Here is a 19113-nt window from a genome sequence, read left to right as displayed (position 1 = left end):
CAAAATATTACTCCTCATAACTATAACTATTTATTTTACTTGAATTTTGTGTGTGTCATTTTTTTTACTAGGTTAAGTTTTTGCATTTTTTGTTTATTAAATTTTAATTCATTTTATAGTATAATTCATATCTTTATCTTATATTGCTTTAAAATACTGTGGATTATATTTCATGTACGATTATTACTAAATTATGCTTTAAATATTCGTTTTTGTAATTACAAAATTTTTCAATGTCAGAATGCTTATAGTTAATGATTTTTTACATTTTATTTACTAAGGTTTTTAAATTGAAAAATTAGATTATAAAAAGAAATGCATGCATTTATAAAATGTACTTCCTCCTGAATAATATAACTTTATTTTTAAACTTATACACAAACTGATGATTTTAATCAAAGCTGATTTAAAAAGCATATTGAACTAAGAGTGAAAGCAGTCTGCTACATTGCTTATCAGATTTATCTCATATCATGATTTAAATACAAATTTGTTATTAATTGCTGTTCTTTTTCATTGCTTAGCACTATTGTATGTATTTCATATGAGCTTTCAAGCTAAATAACCCTTAATTCCCTTTATTATATCTATTTGATCATAGCTCACTTGTCTATCCAATTTTTTAAGGAAATTAAATCCTAATGTATTACTTTGAAAAATATTTAAAATGTGGATGTTCTTTATTTAAGGAATTTTATTTTTATTCATAATAGAGTATGATTTTACAATGAAAAAATACATCTATATATTCATATCACTTCTTAATTTGAAACCATTTTTTAGTCTCTTCCTTGAAATATATTTAATATATTACTCATAAATATAGGAAATAATCTATTTTGATTGAGAATTCATTTTAAAATATGAATATTTAACATTTACTTAATGAAATAACAGTAATGAGTTAATAATATCAACAAGTGGAGTAGTGTTTTACAGATTGTATCATTTTTTTTATAAAATGCCTTTTAAATACCAGTTGAGTTCAATATTATTTGGATTGTTTCAAACAAATATGATCGTAATTCTATTTAAAAATTGCCTATCATGATATCACCGATATTATATGTGTTATGTCTTAATTGCTAAATAAAAAGCTATAAAATTTATAAATTCTATTTTTGATTAAGTTTAGATGTATTGGTGAGATTATATTTAATAGTTTTTCATTATTATCCAATTATTTATAAGGTATGATGCAAAAATATCTGACAAAAATATAAAGGCAGGTACTGTATCAAAATAAGTATATTTTGTATGTGTAATGAGGTTATAGATAATATTGGTGAGGTTGTCACTGACGATACTATATTTATGTACTTGGATTCGTTCCATGATTCTCCCCTTTGAATCCACGATTATTCAAATGGCACAAGATCACTTACTTACTGTTTTTAATTAAGATTTTCCATTATTATTAGGCTGATATTATATGAAACTACCTAGTACATTCTTTCTAATGTTTCATCTGCCTTTTGTAAGCAAATATGATTGTCTAAATGGGGGTGTGCTGTGTTAAATGGCAACTTCAGAACCATTTTTACATTTCATATTCAACTAACTGCACATTAATCATCTTGCAAGACCCATTGTGTCCAACGAAAATCTAATAACCAAATTTTCATTTGTTGCTGGTAATGTGTTTTGGATACACTAGGTCTTTGTTCGTTCTAAATTGATCCATACACTGCCTCAACAAATCTAACGTTACTCTTTCAAGCTCCTATTGTAAAAAACTGAATCATGGAAACTCTCTATCTGCCTTTACATTTTTAAAAGATATTTTGATTCACTCTGTATAAATGACTCATCAGAATGGAAATTTTGTATTCGGCATAATTTGTTGAACTCTTGTCAAAATTAAAATATTTTTTGGTACATGATACAAAAACCCTAGAAAATGAGTGATTTTTAGCCTTTGAAAAGATATTGGAGAGCTTTTCCTACCTATTATTTATTCAATACTCACACTTCCTAGCACCTGTTGTAATATGCTAAATCATGAACATTTACCAATTTAATCGTTAGAAAATAAATTGATCAAACCAAGTTTTAATGGGGTCAAAAAACATTCATGATTTTGTGTGTAGTTTCCAGGTGTCACCAGGGTAAAGGTATTTGTGGTTTTAGACATATCTTTAAAATGTATAATTTTAACTATAGAATCTGAGATAATAACTAAAGAGAACTGACTTTTTTCAGAACTTTTTGTAGCATTTTTTTTCTTGTGGTGAAGGTGTATAGGCCACAATTAATGAAAACAAATCCAACTGTCTTAAATTCCTCTGAAACACATATCTTTAACACATTACCTTGGTGTTTATGCTTAATATGGTTTGTACTTAATGTTTAATTGGTTACTTGTATCTTGATTAAATGGCTTGTTTATATAAATTAAATTGCAATAATAGAGAACCATAGATTGAAAACCTGATTTCAGGAGAAATTCAATATGTGCGAGTGCCTAGTTTGTTTAATTTTACTTCTTATGGTGTGAAAATCTGAAAAGAGGGTCTTTTCTTGTCTGTGCTTAATCACGGGTGAAATTTGATGACTGTCCCAAATTAAACTTTTGTCAACTCAAAAATGGGATGCTTGATTCTATAATTTTTGCAATAAATAACTGAATTTCAACAGTATTTTTTTTAAATATAGAATCTCGTTTCTATTTTAACTGTTTATTTATTTATTGTTTAATTATTGGTCATAATTTTGCTGAAAGGTATAAATATGACGTTTTTTAAATCAAAATTTTTAAGATGATTCATATACTAAATGATACATAACATTTACTTTAAGAGCTGTTCTATTTTTCTAAAAAAAAAAAATCCAACATTTAATTTCTGAACAAAGTCAGTTTTTTTTAATGATAATATTATGCATTAATTAGATTTATATAATATATATATATTTAATATTTTATATGAACATATTTTCTCCTTCATCGGTGAATGAAAGCAACTAAAGTTTTTTAAGAATGGATTTGATTAATGACACTTTGATAGTGTATTTATTGCTTTGAATGTTTATAATTATATCAATGCTCTGAATTGGCAGCACTATTATATTGGGTTTTTATTGATTTTTTTAAGTGTGTGTGTAATTTCTATTATATTTACCAATCAACTTAACAGCAATAATTGTTATATATGAATACTAGATTATAATAATTTGTAGAGATAGATGAAGGAGATTATATTAATTAATAGATGATATTTGTTTTGAATTATATTTAATTTATATTATTTTTATTTTTAAGGATTATTTTTAATGTTTTATAAGCTGAATTATTTATGAATTTTTAAAATATACAAATTTTTTGTTAGGTTATAATCGCCTTAATTAGCCATTTTATTCACATAGATGAGAAATATAAAAACATTCCAAGTGGCACTATTGGGTCCTTCCACTCCTTAACCGTTTCCCTGGTGACACCTACCTGTGGTTCTCAATCCCTGTCTGTCGAAAATCCATTTCACTTTTACAAATTCTACCTTTTTTTTACTTAATTTTTTTACTTTGCAGTTTCAGGTGAATTATTTTCTATGAATTGATCATTTCCCCCCTGGTGAATGGTGTCTTTTTTTTTATTTGTTTTATCTGTTATTGAGAACCACTGCTTTTAGACTGTGTGTGACCCCCCTCTCTTTTCCCCCAGCTGAGCAAGCTGCAGCAACTGGCAACCCTACAGCATGCCTCCACCGCACCCCTCCTGCCCGGCCACACTCCACCATCGCCTCAAGGTAGTCTCTTCTCTCACTCACAGTCAAAGTAGATATCGAGAGTTGTGGTTCTGGAAGCTACGACACAAACCTTCAATTCATATTTTTCATACATTTGCTAAAATTTTAACAACATCTTTTCCTACATTCGGATTATTTTCACTTTGATGAATTTTTTTCTCTTAATATGAGGATTCTTCTGTCCAGTCTTCTAAATGTATCCAATTTCTTTGCTGTAGTCATAGTGCGTAACATCATGAAAAGTGCTTAAATTTGAAAACCAGTTTTAAGCACCTTAAAAATGCTTAATTGGAATAATGTCCTTAAAAAGTGCTTAATTTTCTTGAGAAGTGCAAAGGCAGCATTTTATTCGTTTTTTTTCTCCACACGTTGAATACGATAACTTGAAAGCATAGTTGTAAAGGCTTGTTTATGAGATGTATAAAGAAACAAAATCAGGGAAAGGGAAGAATGCGGGCAAGGAATCCAGGGTGAAATAGCTGCAGGGGTTCCATTGCATACTAAGATAATACTCACAGGCCTTTTTCTTCATTGCCGTTTATTGAAATACTGGAATAGTTATCTGGGAGGGGCAGTACGAAATATGTATTGTGCCATACTTGTTGCAACTCAAAAAACATTCAAAAAAAATTTTTTTTTTTAATTTCACAAACACTAAACAAATTTTTAATGCTTGTGATGTTGAAGAATTTATTTAAGTTATGCCAGGTACATTTTATATGTTGTTCAAGAAGAAAACTCAGATTGGTCCTGTGAACAGAAAATAAAAATACAGCAAGATGAATTTGGTGCCCCAAAGAGATATATCGAACATTGTAGAAACTGCCATAAAAACACTTACAGTGAAGCCTCTTTAGTACATTACACATTCCATCATCATTCTCATTAATATGTGATTTTGGAGCAATTCTTTGAACGACTTATTAGATTTATTTTAATGTACTATTCTGAGATATAATTAATTGTTGTGTATAACTATGTTAGTCGATCGCGTAAAATCTAGTATGATGAGATTTTAACTTGGAGACATAAGTTTTCAGTGATCGTTATTTCTTTCATGGAGTACTTTTTAAATGACTCCTATCCATTTGAAAATTATTATTTGTTGGACCAATATCGCCAAATTTTAGTTCGCATGTTTGGTTTATTTTTTGACCAAATTTTAGTTGGTATGTTGCCTCGTGCTGATATCAAAAAAATGCTTCAACTAACATTTTTTATTTTCATTTTGCTTCTAACTACAGAATTGGCTCTTTTTTGACTTTATGAATTTGTTTCTTTATTTATGGAAACAAGAGCATTTTAATACTTTATAAAATATATAATCACATTTTTTGGCAACTTTTTAAAACTAAAGAAAGATTTTTTATAGCCTGACCATTTCTTAACACTGCTATTCTTTTCTATTAAAAAAATGATTTAAGAAATTAATTTGGAACATAGCATTGTACTGTCATCAATTTCATTGCAATTTTGCCAGTCTTATGATGACAACCATCTCGCTTAGTTCTTATCTTTATAAGACTGTAACTAAACTTCTATATATATCAAGTTAGTATACGATTTACTATTTCCATCCCAGCTATGTTAAGCACTATTTGTTGTTACATATATAAAAATCAAATACAAACTGTTTGTTCATGCTTCTGTATCAATGTTGACATTTTTTGAAGTGATGTATCCATCTAAATAAACTGATAGTTTGTTTATTTTAAGAAATATTGGAGAAAAAAATCGGACAGTTTTATTGTTAATCTTATAAAAGTTGACTTAATTTTTTGGTATTGATAGTTTTTCATTTTAATGAACTTTTTTTGTTTTTGTCAAAAACCAAAACGACATAATTTGTCTTTTTTCACAACTTTTTCCTGTATTGTGTCAAAATGTTTTCCCTCTATTATTGTTTTCTTGAAAATTATTGCTATTTGTAAGTGGAACAGTTGGTTGGATAAAGCTTTTATTGAAAAAGCAGCAACTATCAACTATTTAGTCCCTAGTCATGTGATCAAAGAATATTTTTACCATAGTGAAATGGTCCTAATATCAAGAGCTAAATATGAAAATGAAGCAAATATAATTTTTTTCAATTGATTAATAAAATTAATTAATTAGGGAAGTTATCATTTCAATTATATTATTTTCTGTTTAACGATATTTATTGGTTGCTAAAATGCGATTACATCTAATAAAATTATTTTATTGATTTATTCATTGAAGCTAGCCTGATTAATGTCATTATTGGGGAGGGGAGGAATTGTCTTAGTTTCTTTGATTTAAGAGTATTTTGATCATTAAACATCACAGAAATACTTAATTTAATTGCTTATTTAAAGATGCAATAAAATTAAATATAACAGTTCAGTTTTGGCTAAGAATGAAGGAGGAAAAATCTAGAAAAAAATAACTATAAAAACCTACTGTATTATCTTGAGAACAATAGATAGTGATAACATTGCCATTTTTAAATGAGAAATGTCAGATGCAAGACTTGATCTCACTCATAATCTGCCAAATATGTAGTTTTCCTTAAATTGACGTGGTATAGAAGTTTGGAATGGGAATGCTTATTCAGAAGTTATCTTCTTGATTTGATCGTTATTCATAATTACTATATCCCTTTTCTAGCTTCAAAAAAATGGATTTTTTTAATTGACAAAGAAAATTAACAAAACATGTCATTTTTCTACTGTTTTAGAAATAATGTTGAAATTAGCTTTGAATTTGTAAGAACTATAATCCACTCTTATAAATCTCAGAAATAGCATTTATAAATCACAGTTATTGCTTATTTATAATGGTTGCAATAACACTGGACTCTGTCAGTATTAAATTAATAGGTTGAAATAATATAAGTTTTTGTATAATTTAAACTCAAAATATCCATTTTAAAATAAACTTGATGACTTACATTAAAATGTCTATTTAAATTATCACTTGCTTTATATTACAGACAAAAGTACTATTTTGTTTGATGATATTAATTTGGTGTACAGTTTACTGCTTAAAGCTATTTTTTATAGTTTTTCTCTCTGCAATAATAACCAGCCTGACAAAACCTATATTTTATTTTTAAGCTGTGGGTCTCCCCCTTGCACTGACAAATCTTGTGTTGAAGGTGATTGGATAAAGGTTTAGAATAATAATTTTTGTGGCAGTTTCATAAGGCTTTTATATAAAATTACTAAAAACTTAAGAGAATTTCTAATTGATGAAATTTAAATGAGGGCAGTCTAATGTTACTATATTTATTACTAATATAACTTAGGAGCTGAGTATATGACAACTTAAAAACCTCTTTTACAAATAAAGACTTTTTCATTTGCAGATGGAGGTAAACCTTTTAACCTCTGGCATATTTCCATTTTCCCTTGAAAAACCAAACAGAAAGCACTAAATAAAGTCAGTGATATGTCTTAAGGTTTCAAACTTGAATATCTATGCTTCTATTAAAGCTGTGTGTGTGTGTGTGTGTGTGTGTGTGTGTGTGTGTGTGTGTGTGTGTGTGTGTGTGTGTGTGTGTGTGTGTGTGTGTGTGTGTGTGTGTGTGTGTGTGTGTGTGCGTGCGTGCGTGTTGGCGCTCTACAGGCATGACCGTTCGAATTCAACTACCAAATTTGGCACGTGCATACCTTGGAGGTCGGGAATGTGCACCTGGGGTCCCCCCCCCTTTTTTTTTTAAATTATTAATTAAAAACTAACTTCCCCGCCAAAACATCTTTTCATTTTCCCACCGCTAAATGAGTAAGGCTTCAGCTTTTTTTTCCCCCTATGCTAAAGAGGTTAGGCTTAGCAAAATTTTGGTCGATTATTTCAAACGATTCCCGTTTATTTTCTTAATGTTTGATGCATTTAAAATTAAACATTGTTAATTAATCGATCTTTCAGATTCATTCTGAAGTACATTTAAATTAAAATAAAACAGAATAAAGGAAATTAAAAATTTCTAATCTGCATAGCGTTACCGTAACTGGCGTAGAAAAATTCACGCATTTGCGTTACCGTAAGTGGCGTTGAAAATTCACGCATGCGCATTATGTTCTGATTGTTGACAACAATTTTCAACGGATACGGACTTAGTTTTGATGGCTTAGCATGTTTTCGACAGATTATTTCAAACGATTCTGTTTATTTTCTTAGTGTGAGATGCAATTAAAACTAAACATTGTTAATTAATCAATCTGTTCATGATGAATCTGAGAAAATTTTGTTGAAAACTTCTTAAGATATTATATAAATTAAGAAAGATATTCTTTAGTGCCCATAAGGTTTAAATACTCAGCAACTCTGTTTTCAGTACTCGTATGAAAAAAAAAAAAAAAATTGCTTCGTATCAGTAAAAAAAAAAAAAAAAAAAAAAAAAAAAAAAAAATCTTATATCATTTGCACTTTTCACTTTAACTTAAAGCATAAATTCTACGGGAACTAACAGAAAATTAAAGAGATATATATTATGTTATGGCTGAAGGCCTTTATAATATTATAAGTAAATTATATGACTATCAAAATTTGATGAAGCTATTAAAATAGGAGTTGCGTAAAATATTTAATTATTAAAATTTTAACGAGCATTAAGATTGACGATCCGGTTGGTCTCAATAGGCGGCTAGTTATTAAATAGAACAACAATATCTCTATTTCTGTTAAGTAAGTAAATTCATGTCTTAATTTAGCTGTGTTTTTGATAAATGGAATTGGTGATAGCAGATTTGTGACTCTTGCGAATAGAGCTTTGCGCATATTGAGTTGTACAAAAGTCATATTTGACCTTTCAGCACCACTGATAAATTTTTTAGTGATTTCTTTTCAAATCATTTATTTGCAAAATTAATACAATCTTATTAATTTGCAAAATAATTATTATTACAATCTATTCAGTCTTGATTTTTTTTATCGTATTATTTTAATCATTTCTTGGTACATTTATTTTTTTAAAGAGTGATTGGATACTATGAGCTTGGTGACTCTAATCAAATAATTTGAGGTTCCTTAACAAGTTAAATATGCCTATAAGACAAAGAAAACTCCAGTTCATTTTAATGTGAGATGCCATTTGTTTACATGCGTTACTCTTTAAATGTATTTAAAAATTAGCTGTACTTTCAACGCCAAAATTCTTTTATTTCCCAATGCAGTTATTTTCTGTCTTGGTAGAACTCTTATCTCTTCCAAATCCATTTGCTGGAAATACATCTTAATGTAATCATCATTATTTACAAGAAAATATCAATACGATATTAATGTGCCTTGTTTATGAAAAGTCTAAAGGCTTTCAAATTTTCCTCTGCTGGAATTGATAATTTTTTTACCTACAACTTGTGCACTATTTTCTAATGAATCTGGTTATCAGTTTAAATGTATATAATTATTTTTTCTGCATGATACGAGTGTGGTGACAGTTTAATGTTCTGAACATTGTTTCTGTTTTGTAATGAAGACCAAAATAAGAACGAAATTATATCTTGTGTTACAAAATATTTAAGATTCTAGACCCAGATTCTTGATATCTACTTTGACTGTTCAAATATTTAAAAATATGCCAAATGGACATTCTCTATTGGAAGTGTGCTGTCATAGAGAAAAGGCTGTGCCCACATTTAAAAAAAAAATCATTATAAAATACAGAAATCAGTTTTTTGTCCAAAGATTGAAAATTTATTTTATTTGAAAGGGAGAAAAATCTGAAAATTGCTATTGAGAGATCACATTTTAAACACAAGATCTTTAATTCTAACATTCTTTGTAGGAAAATAGGTTTATGCAAATGAAATCATAAAATTTTTGAGATACAAAAAAACTGTAGTTATTAACATTTCAGATCCATACACAAAATGAAATATTTTTTTAGATACCTATTTTCATCAGGCAGAGTAGCTATTATACTTCCTCATATTCATTTTTTTGAGACATTAAAGTTTTCAAAGCTATATTTTGTGTATTAAAGTATAAATTTCACTTAATTTATATTATTTGAATTAGCATCTGGAGGCAGATTTGAAATAAAGACACTAAATTAGTTTTCAGCTTCCTTGTAATTGATTTCCCTAGTCTTGGCCATCATTGCACTTTAACACAACTCTTATTTATCTGGTTTATTATTATTTTTCTCAATGTATTCATTTCTAGCAAAAGAAAAGAAAATTGTATTTTCTTTACAGCTAAAGCCACTTCATCGCTTATGCTGAAATCTTAACCTTATTCTTTTTTAACATATTTGTCTACCTGCACTAACTTTCATAATCTTGTTTCCTTTCATTTTTAGAGCCAATTTTCTTCAGTGATGTTATGCACACTGATGTGCATTTCTGTGAGCACATCCTTTTCTCTTGAGGCACTTGCACGGCTATAATTTTTTTTTTTTTTTTTTTTTTTCACTTTCTTGCTTTCAAAATGTTTTACATTTTGGCTGATTTACATTATATTAGTGTAGTTTCTTTGTGTTGTGTTGCAATTAGTATTTTTAAACTGTTTTTATATGTATGTCAGTTTTAAAAAAATCCATTTAAAATAGTAATACATCAGTAATTTTCTCTTTTAGATGTTTTTGTCAATTTTTTGAAATTATGCAAGTCTGTGTAGATAATAGTATTTGTAATACTTTCACATTTCTGAAAAGGGCATGCAAAATTATACAGCTTTACATTAAATTTAGATTTTTTTTAAAAAAATTTTCTTAAACATTTCACGAATTTTTGCTCACATGTAACTTTTTGCTAAAAAAAAGTTGTTGCTGTTAGCCTTTCAAACATTATTTTACATTTCTTGAACATTTTTTTTAATTAGTGCTCTAAATTATTGTTCAAAATTTTCTCTTTAGTTGTATGAGAACATTATGAAATTATAGTGACACAAAAATTACAATTAGTATATTGATTAATCCTCTGCAATTTAATCTTTTGAATTTTAGAAATTTTTATAGAAGCAAAAAGTATGTATCACAATAATCATTTTTGACCACCTGAATGATAAATTCAACTCTCTGATTGTCAAAAAAATAATTTTTTAAAGTATATCTGTTATGAAATTGTAAATAGTATTTATGAACTCGGATTTAATAAATACCTTGGGACATTGTTAAGTAATCTCTTTACTTTTTCTGGCTATATTTAAATTTTATTAGCTTGTAATGCTGACATTAGATGGTTTGCTATGGTAATAGTTAATTGAAGTTTCACTGAATTCTATTTGATAATCAAATAAAATGGCCAGTCTTAATTTTGATTAAATTCCTAAAAGTATGTATGTGTTTTTAAATCTGAAGGAGGAGGGTAGGTGGTCATTATAAGAAAATACAATATTACATCAAAAAATCTCACTTGAAATTTTTAAAAATTATGAAAGTTATAATTGAAAGATAATTATAATTTTAAAATTTTTTTAATTTTTTTCCTTGGCATAGTTTGAATTCCAAACCTAGATTACCAAATATCTAGGTTTCAATGTTTGAATAATGTTCATTTCCTTCATTTGGCAGTGTGGGCTTCTTTAGCAGCTGCAAACAATGTTCGCAACTTGAATCGTGCCCTTTCACCCACTACAACTGCTGAAATGAGCATTTCCAATGATCTCATTGGTTGCATCATTGGAAAAGGAGGAGCCAAGATAAATGAAATAAGGTAATGAATAATTATTTTCTGTTTTTTCTAGCTAATATCATTCTACCATTATAAATCTAACTTTATAATGGTAGATTGATTTTACATTCAAAGGCATTTGTTCATAATAATTTTTTTATTGTATTTTACTTAACTTTCCAATTATTTTGATATAATAACTTTCAGCAGGAAGAAAGGAACTTTGAAATTGGGAATTCTTTTATACATGTAATCAAATCATTTATGCGTATATTTTTAACAGAATGTACAAATAAATGCAAATTATTTTCTTTGAAAGGAAGCATTAAGAACTGAAAATGCCATTACAATGTTGGAATTTTGAATAATTATATGTGCTTTCTTTTTATAATCTTTTAGTTTAGGTATTATATTTTTTTATTGATCAGACTCTTTAGTCTGATTATTCTTTATTTTAGTTTAGTATTTTTTTCTTTGCAATGAAAGAAAGGAAACTTGGATATGTTTTTGAGCTAAATATTAATTCTTTTTGTGCCTTATATTTCATCTAAAAGTAATCTGTTGGGAGTTTTCTCCGCTCAACTTTCTTATATATTTTGGAAATACAGTTTTTTGGCTGTTCTTTAACTATGCATTTCCTGAATGCATCACTGAGTGGGGAAGGCAGTTAGCCTGTAGAAGGTGCTGCCAAGTCCACATGAGGGGTCACCTAAATTTCTTGTGTAGTGACATAATGCATCACTGAGTGGAGAAGGCAGTCAACCCTTAGAAGGTGCTGCCAAGTCCACATGAGGGGTCACCTTAATTTGTGTAGTGACATAATGCATTGTGTTGTATATATTAAGAAAGAAAGCTGAGGTATAAATTTTCACCTTCTTGTGTAGTGACATAATGCATTGTGTTGTATATATTAAGAAAGAAAGCTGAGGTATAAATTTTAGAAGTCTTCTTTTTTGCCCAATGAGGTCTGCAATTTTGATCGCAAAATCACATATGAAATTTTGTGTATCTATGTCATTGCATTTTCAAAGCTGCATTCACATGCTTATCCATATATTGACCAACAAGTAATCATCCTATTGATGGAGTTAATAAAAAAAATTTAATACACACGCACATTTTTTATGATAAAAACTAATTTATTATTTTTTTTTTTTTTTTTTTTTTGCTCCTTACCAATGGCACATTTAGTCATGTTGCAGCACTATGAGATTCCATTTTTAATAAACTGATAAAATTTGTTTAAAATCTAAATTTATTTTTATCTTAATCAGCATGCTAATGATTCATTTTAGATTGGTTCACCATCTACATTTGTATGAAATATAATTGAATATAATTGAAGCAGAAATTAAGTGAATATAATGTGACTTACCAATCAATTGAATCTGTCCAATTATACTTGATAAGATGTTAATATTATCCTAATATTTTATGATTAACATATTTTTTTTTACTGGTTTATTCAATAACAAATAGGAAAATAAAGATTTTCAATCGACCTGTCTGTGGCTTCTTGGCTGCTTGGTAATAGGCAATTGCTTACTGTGATTAGTCTGAACTTTATCTCTGGGCTTTATTCATTTGCCTATTTTTATTTTCAGATGATAACATATTGCTCCAATCTTTTAACAACATATCCCCCCCCCCCATTTCATCTACATACACATGAACAGAATAACACAAGCAGAATCATCCAAAATTTGACATAAATATAATTTAGGGCCACATACCAAATTTCATCCTTCCATTTCAGTATATTATTATATTCACACACAGACATTGTTCCAAAAATGTATTTCACAAAATCAAGAATGTCTAAAAATCTGAATTTCTTCTAAATCTCAGATGTGAATTTTTGGAAGATTATAATATTTTCTTTTTTATATTTTGATACAAGAAAGTAAAAAGCTGTTGAACACATTTAAATGCTATTACTTCTCTCCTAAATAAGGCCTTAGAGCTTGTATGTCAATCACCAGTGACTAACAGTATAGGTTTTTATTTTTTACGTCAGTAGAATGTTAAAATTGTGAAAAATAAAATAGGTGAATCAAAAGCACTTTATGTTTTAAATCAGTTCCTATGTTAGATTTACTAGTGGCGATGTTAAATTATTGTGGTATGGTATTTCAGGCTGACATCTAAGTACTAGTGCTGCTTTTCAGCAAATTCTTAAGGTCAGAATCATAAATTGAATAATCATTTCATTTTGCATTCTTCAGTAATTTAAATTAAAACTATGAATTTCATAACATTTTGAGAATTACTGTTTAGGTTTGCATAATAAATTCTGTCCTAATGAAGTTCTTCCTGACTCTGCATGGTAAAATTATTTTCTTCCAATCTGCAATTTGCCGCCTTATATTACATTAAATATATAAAACTTGCCCATAGTATTTGATAGATAATAGAATGTTATGAAATCTTGTGGTGGTAGGAAACTTTTCTTGTGATGGTCGGGACGACGTCACTTTCGTTTCCTCACAAATTCTTTTCCGTCGGGCCCCACGTTGGGCGCCAATGTGGTGACGGGAAAATTTTCTTGTAATCGTCGGGATGACTTTACTTTCATTTCATCAAAAATTCTTTTTCGTTGGGCGCCAATGTGGTGGTATGTAGATTATTATGATCCATGCAGGAAGCAACAGGACGAATGTTTTTAGGTACATTTCTTTTAATAATCACATTCACACACTAAACAAGCATAAACACAAAGACAAGGCATTCACGCGCGCGGCTTCACAGTTCAGCGTCACATCTTATTCTAATTAAAATTGCAATGCACTATGGGATGATATATGGGATGGCCTAATCAGGCATCACCATCTAGTATCCAAAAGAGAAGATGAGAGTAATGCAACTGCTACAATCTTAGATTTTGAATGTCTTTAAAATTAATGCATCCTTCCTGAGGAAAAAAAAAAAATGACTTTTAGCATTTGAAAAAATTCCATTTATTTTGCAGACAAATGTCAGGTGCGGTTGTCAAAGTTTCGAATACAGAAGAAGGATCTAAAGAGAGAACCATTACCATCACAGGCACACCAGCTGCAGTTAATTGTGCGCAGTATCTTATCAATGCAAGGTATTTCTTTTGCTCTGCTTATTTGTGGGCATTTAGAAAATATTTCTTTAAATATAGTATTTACATATTTTCTCTTCTTTTCTTAGTTTTTCCACATTTCTATTCCTTTAAAAAATAGATCATGTAATGTTGAATTTTTGTCAATGAGAATAATTTATAACATTAATTTCACATTCATTTATATTTTTCCATCCATACTACATTGTTTTTTCTTTCTTTTTCAATATGTGAATTGTAAGTTTTTTTTTTTTAATTAATAAACAATTTTGGGGGGTGGGGGAGAGAAATTGCCAAATTTCACTGTATCTTTTATATTAAATGAAGATATTATTGAGTTATTAACTATTCCTTTCAGATATGCTATTTCTGCAGTATTTTAAATTTAACTTTCTTATGATATATTAGCTGCTTTTAATGTTCAACTTTTTTTACAAAAATCAACTTTTATTGCTGTTAAATTGCTATTAAGGAATGTATTTGTTTAAAATTTTCACCCTTATTTGGTAAAACTGAAAATATTAATTTAATGGAAATTTATTCAAGAATGAATTGCTTTTTATTAAACTTGCTTTTAAAATAAAACATTTTAATAAATTAAATGAAAACTAAATGTTTATGCAAAGCCAAATTTAACGGATAAGAAAGGTTACTGTATCGAAGATTGTTATATCATCCTTAGTTTATATTAACTATAGTAACTGTAGATAACAAGGTTTTATAGTTGGAAGTTGTCAAGGAGTTGGATTTAATTTTTATGTAATGAGATAACAGATAGATGGTGTATGCATTCTGCCAAACACATAACTTAAATTCATTTGTCTTAGTAGAGACTTTCTTTGTGTCAATGCCTATTGTGAAAAATCAGCTATTTTTGTGTCAATGAATGTACATCATGCTCTCTTTGATTTTCTGTGAGAACAGAGATGAAAGATGAGATATAAGTGGATGCGGTCCACATTCACATCCACTATATTTTAGGAGTCTTAGGTCTGTTCACTGTCCTAAGCACCTCTACATGCTAATTACAGTTTATTTGTTGCTTTAAAAATGTGTACATTAATGCAAAAACTAAAAGTTGAATGTTTACTGGGTTTAATATACTCTTAAAGAAGCCATTATAACAGTGTGCTTATTGGATATGTTTCATAATTTAGTTATAAAAAAAGTTTTGCTTATAAACGTAATAAAAAAATCAGGAAGTAAAACATGGAAGTTCATAGAATTCTGAAAAGTAAGTATTTACCAAGCTAAGTACAGGGTGATCGAGAAATAACAAGAGGTGATCGGAGCCTTGTCGCATATTATGTACTCTACGAAATATAACAAAATTTGGCGACCATATACATTAAAGTATGCGGTTTCGATTTATCAAGGAAAAAAAATTAGTTCCAAAAAACACCGATAGGGGAAATCCTGGCGCTGCAAGCATATAATGTGTGGAAAAAGAATACATAACTGCCAATGGAAACAGTAAATAGTAACAAACCAAATACTAATGAAAAACGTTTATTATAGCAACTTACAAATTTGGCTCAAGGTGGCCACCAACTTGATGTTACAATAATGTATGCGTTACACGAGGTTTTCGCCGGTGGCTCGCATCATATCGGCATTTATTCGTCTGGCATGTAACGTTATTTGATCTTTTAAATTAGAAATGTCAGGAAAATATCCTTGATACATAACCAGAACGCCCCACAACCAGAAATTGCCAAGATTCAGATCAGTGTCATCATTTAATGGGCGTTATCTTATATGGATAAAATTTCAATATCTTACGCAATATCTTCTGCACCGTCGAGAACGGGATATCTGTTTGTCTTGATATTGAACGTGCACTGCTGGCATCCTGCTTATTAGCTATCGCCTGATCCATAACGGCTGTTGCAACTTCTTCAACCTGTCCCTGCTTGATACCTTTACGTCCTCGGCCTTGAATTCTCGCACACCAAAAATTCCTGTTTCAAATCTTGCAACTATTCTTTTTAAGTTAGTTATGGTCATCGGTCCTCTACGTAACTGTCTTAACCGCCGGTATTCACGAAGAGCAGCACTGGCATTTTCATCTCGCTGATAAAACAGCTTGACTAATAAGGCGCGTTGTAGTGAAAAAGCAGAATGACTTAAATTCTCACAACCCTTCCTTTTATCTTCCATGTCATGTCACAAAGTACCCATGTAAGCTAATTATATAATAAAGTTTTCAATCGAAGCTCTAAAATCCCCTATTGGCGCTGTTTTTGGTACTTTTTTGATAAATCGAAACCGCATACTTAATGTTATGATAACCAAATTTTGTTATATTTCGTCCAATACATGACATGCTACAGGGCTCTGAACACCCGTTATTTCTTGATCACCTTGTGTATATATATTTATATAATATACACATGTTTGTATTTAATCATATGATCAAATTTTATTGTTCATCTGATGTATCATACTATTGAAATTGAATCATAACAGTAGTTACTTCAAATACAACGCCTGCAAAATTTTAATACCCTAGGTTTTAAAAACATCTATTTTGTAAAAAAATAAAATAAAATTACAAATCATATTGCTGTATCTGATTTTAACTGTCAGTCTGTAGTGGGGAAAAAAAATTATTTCAATCGCAAATTGTATTTAAAAAGAAACAAATTCTGTAGTTTGAATATAAAGATTAAAAGAAATGTCAGTTGTAAAAAGTATGACTTTAAACTTGGTTAGAAAAATATAGCACAATGAACTAAAAATAAAATGAGATTTTATTCAATGAACTTGATCTAAAGAACTAGCATAAAAAGACTTTTCATATACCAACTGGGTCCATTGAATTTTACAAGTACTAAAGTATGAGGCAAAATAACTATTTAACAAAAGAAAAAATCAAACAATTTTAAAATGCAGTGTTTAAAAATGTAAAATGCCCTGCCTGTTAATTAGTGATTATATTACAAAACAAAAGTAAAAGATAAAATTCTATTTAGGAGTTAATGGGCAAGAAAGCAATTTTTTATGATAATGTAAACTTTTTCAAAAGCCTATGTTTGACTGATTTGATAAAACAAAGAAATTACTTTGAATTTCTCACAATGATAGAAAAACTGTACATAAATAAAATTTGCGTGACTGAAAAGCTTATTTTTGAGATTTTAAGATTACCGAAAAATCCTTTTTACCAGATATTTTCTGTGCGCGTGTGTGTGTGCAAGCAAGCAAGCATAATTTTTGAAGTAGAGTCATGGCCGAATATAGTGAAGATTGTTGTTTGAATTCTATTTCCTATTAATTGTTGTTTTCAGTTTTGCTATGGGGATGTCATTGGAATATTTGTAATAATATGTATTATAATCTGTATTTAATTATAGAGCAATTTCATTTTTGTAATTGAAGGCACTCTGTTTTTCTAAGAAACAGAATGCAGATCTGCAGTTTCCAGCTTTAAAAAGACAAATATATTAATTTAAAAAAAACAGCTATTTTTATCTTGCCCAAAGTATTAAAATATCTAATAGATATACTAGAATTTGTTTTGGAGTATTTCTTATAAATTCATTAATTGTATTTATTTTTGTAAGTGTGAAAAGATTTGTGAATATTTTGGATTTGTCATCAAAATTTCTTTTCATTCAGGCATTATTATTTAAGCAGTTTAGTTTATTAAGGAAGCTTAAAATTAAGAACTGAGTTTATGTAGATTTTATCTTTTTTTTCTGGGCTATTTTGCCAGCCTTGTAAAATATATTGTAGATAGTGTGAAAGCTATAAATGCTTTAAAATAAATGACATGATAATAGTTGAATTTTAAAATATACAAACACTGTTTATTTGTATTTGCTGTTTGAGTGAACCATGTATGCCTCCATGCAGAAATTATTTAATATATATATTGTCTGTTCAAAAATTAGATGATATACATTTTATAACACATTAAATCTTAACAAATAAAATAATAATTTAGTAATCAAATAGTCTTTTTTTTTTCATCTATCTAATCTAATATTTCTATCACTAATCATTTAAAAATGTTGTATTTATCTTGCTAACTTGTTTTTATTGTAATTTGTTTTTATCTAATCAATCTTGTTAATAATTACTATCACTAATTATTAAAAAGTACTGATAGTACGTAAACTTTTGGAATCCATTAACTGAGGCATTTGAGATGACACGTCAAATTTACTCCCACCCTGGCTTAAACATTTGGAGCAGTCTCATTAACCATCATCATGACAACATGGAGGCAAGAACTAAGGTTGAATAATAATGGTCGTAACTCAGTATGGTATAATTATTCTGTAGGGTTTACATTCTATCATGGGAGTGGAGGTAACTTGACTTTACTGCTTTAATGCACCTGCCTATCCAGATAATGAGAACCAACTACCCTATTAGAAGCATTTCACATCTGATGTGTCCTTTGTTGGGATTGATATTTTATGTGGGAATTCTTTTTATATTATATGAAATGAAATAAACTCTCTGTATTTACAAAATGATCAGTTTGGGTGAAAGTAATCTATTTCAATGAAAAGATAACTCAACCACTAACTGAAATTCCTAAAAAATTCCTTATATGTGTAATGAAAGCTTTGTCATGATAAATGGTCTGAACAGAATTAAGTATGTTAATCATATCCATAATATTGAACCATATCTCGTTTCACATGAGGGGGCGCAGTGGCCTACTGTTAATATATCGGCTTCGGAACTGGTAGGTTTCAGG

General features: G+C 28.8%; 1 protein-coding gene across 1 annotated transcript in view; it reads left to right on the top strand.

Annotated features, from left to right (window-relative positions):
• LOC129971207 (poly(rC)-binding protein 3-like) overlaps positions 1–19113 on the top strand; it is a 99248-nt gene that overhangs the window by 70293 nt on the left and 9842 nt on the right. The window contains exons 9-11 of the mRNA XM_056084782.1: positions 3659–3743; positions 11215–11356; positions 14283–14402. Of these exons, the coding sequence (XP_055940757.1) occupies positions 3659–3743; positions 11215–11356; positions 14283–14402 (347 nt within the window). The remainder of the gene's footprint in view (positions 1–3658; positions 3744–11214; positions 11357–14282; positions 14403–19113) is intronic.

This window comes from Argiope bruennichi, chromosome 6, assembly GCF_947563725.1.
Source record: "Argiope bruennichi chromosome 6, qqArgBrue1.1, whole genome shotgun sequence".
In the NCBI taxonomy this organism is placed as follows: domain Eukaryota; kingdom Metazoa; phylum Arthropoda; class Arachnida; order Araneae; family Araneidae; genus Argiope; species Argiope bruennichi.
The sequence above is the reverse complement of the archived record's forward strand: the minus strand, read 5'-3'. Positions and strand labels throughout refer to the sequence as shown.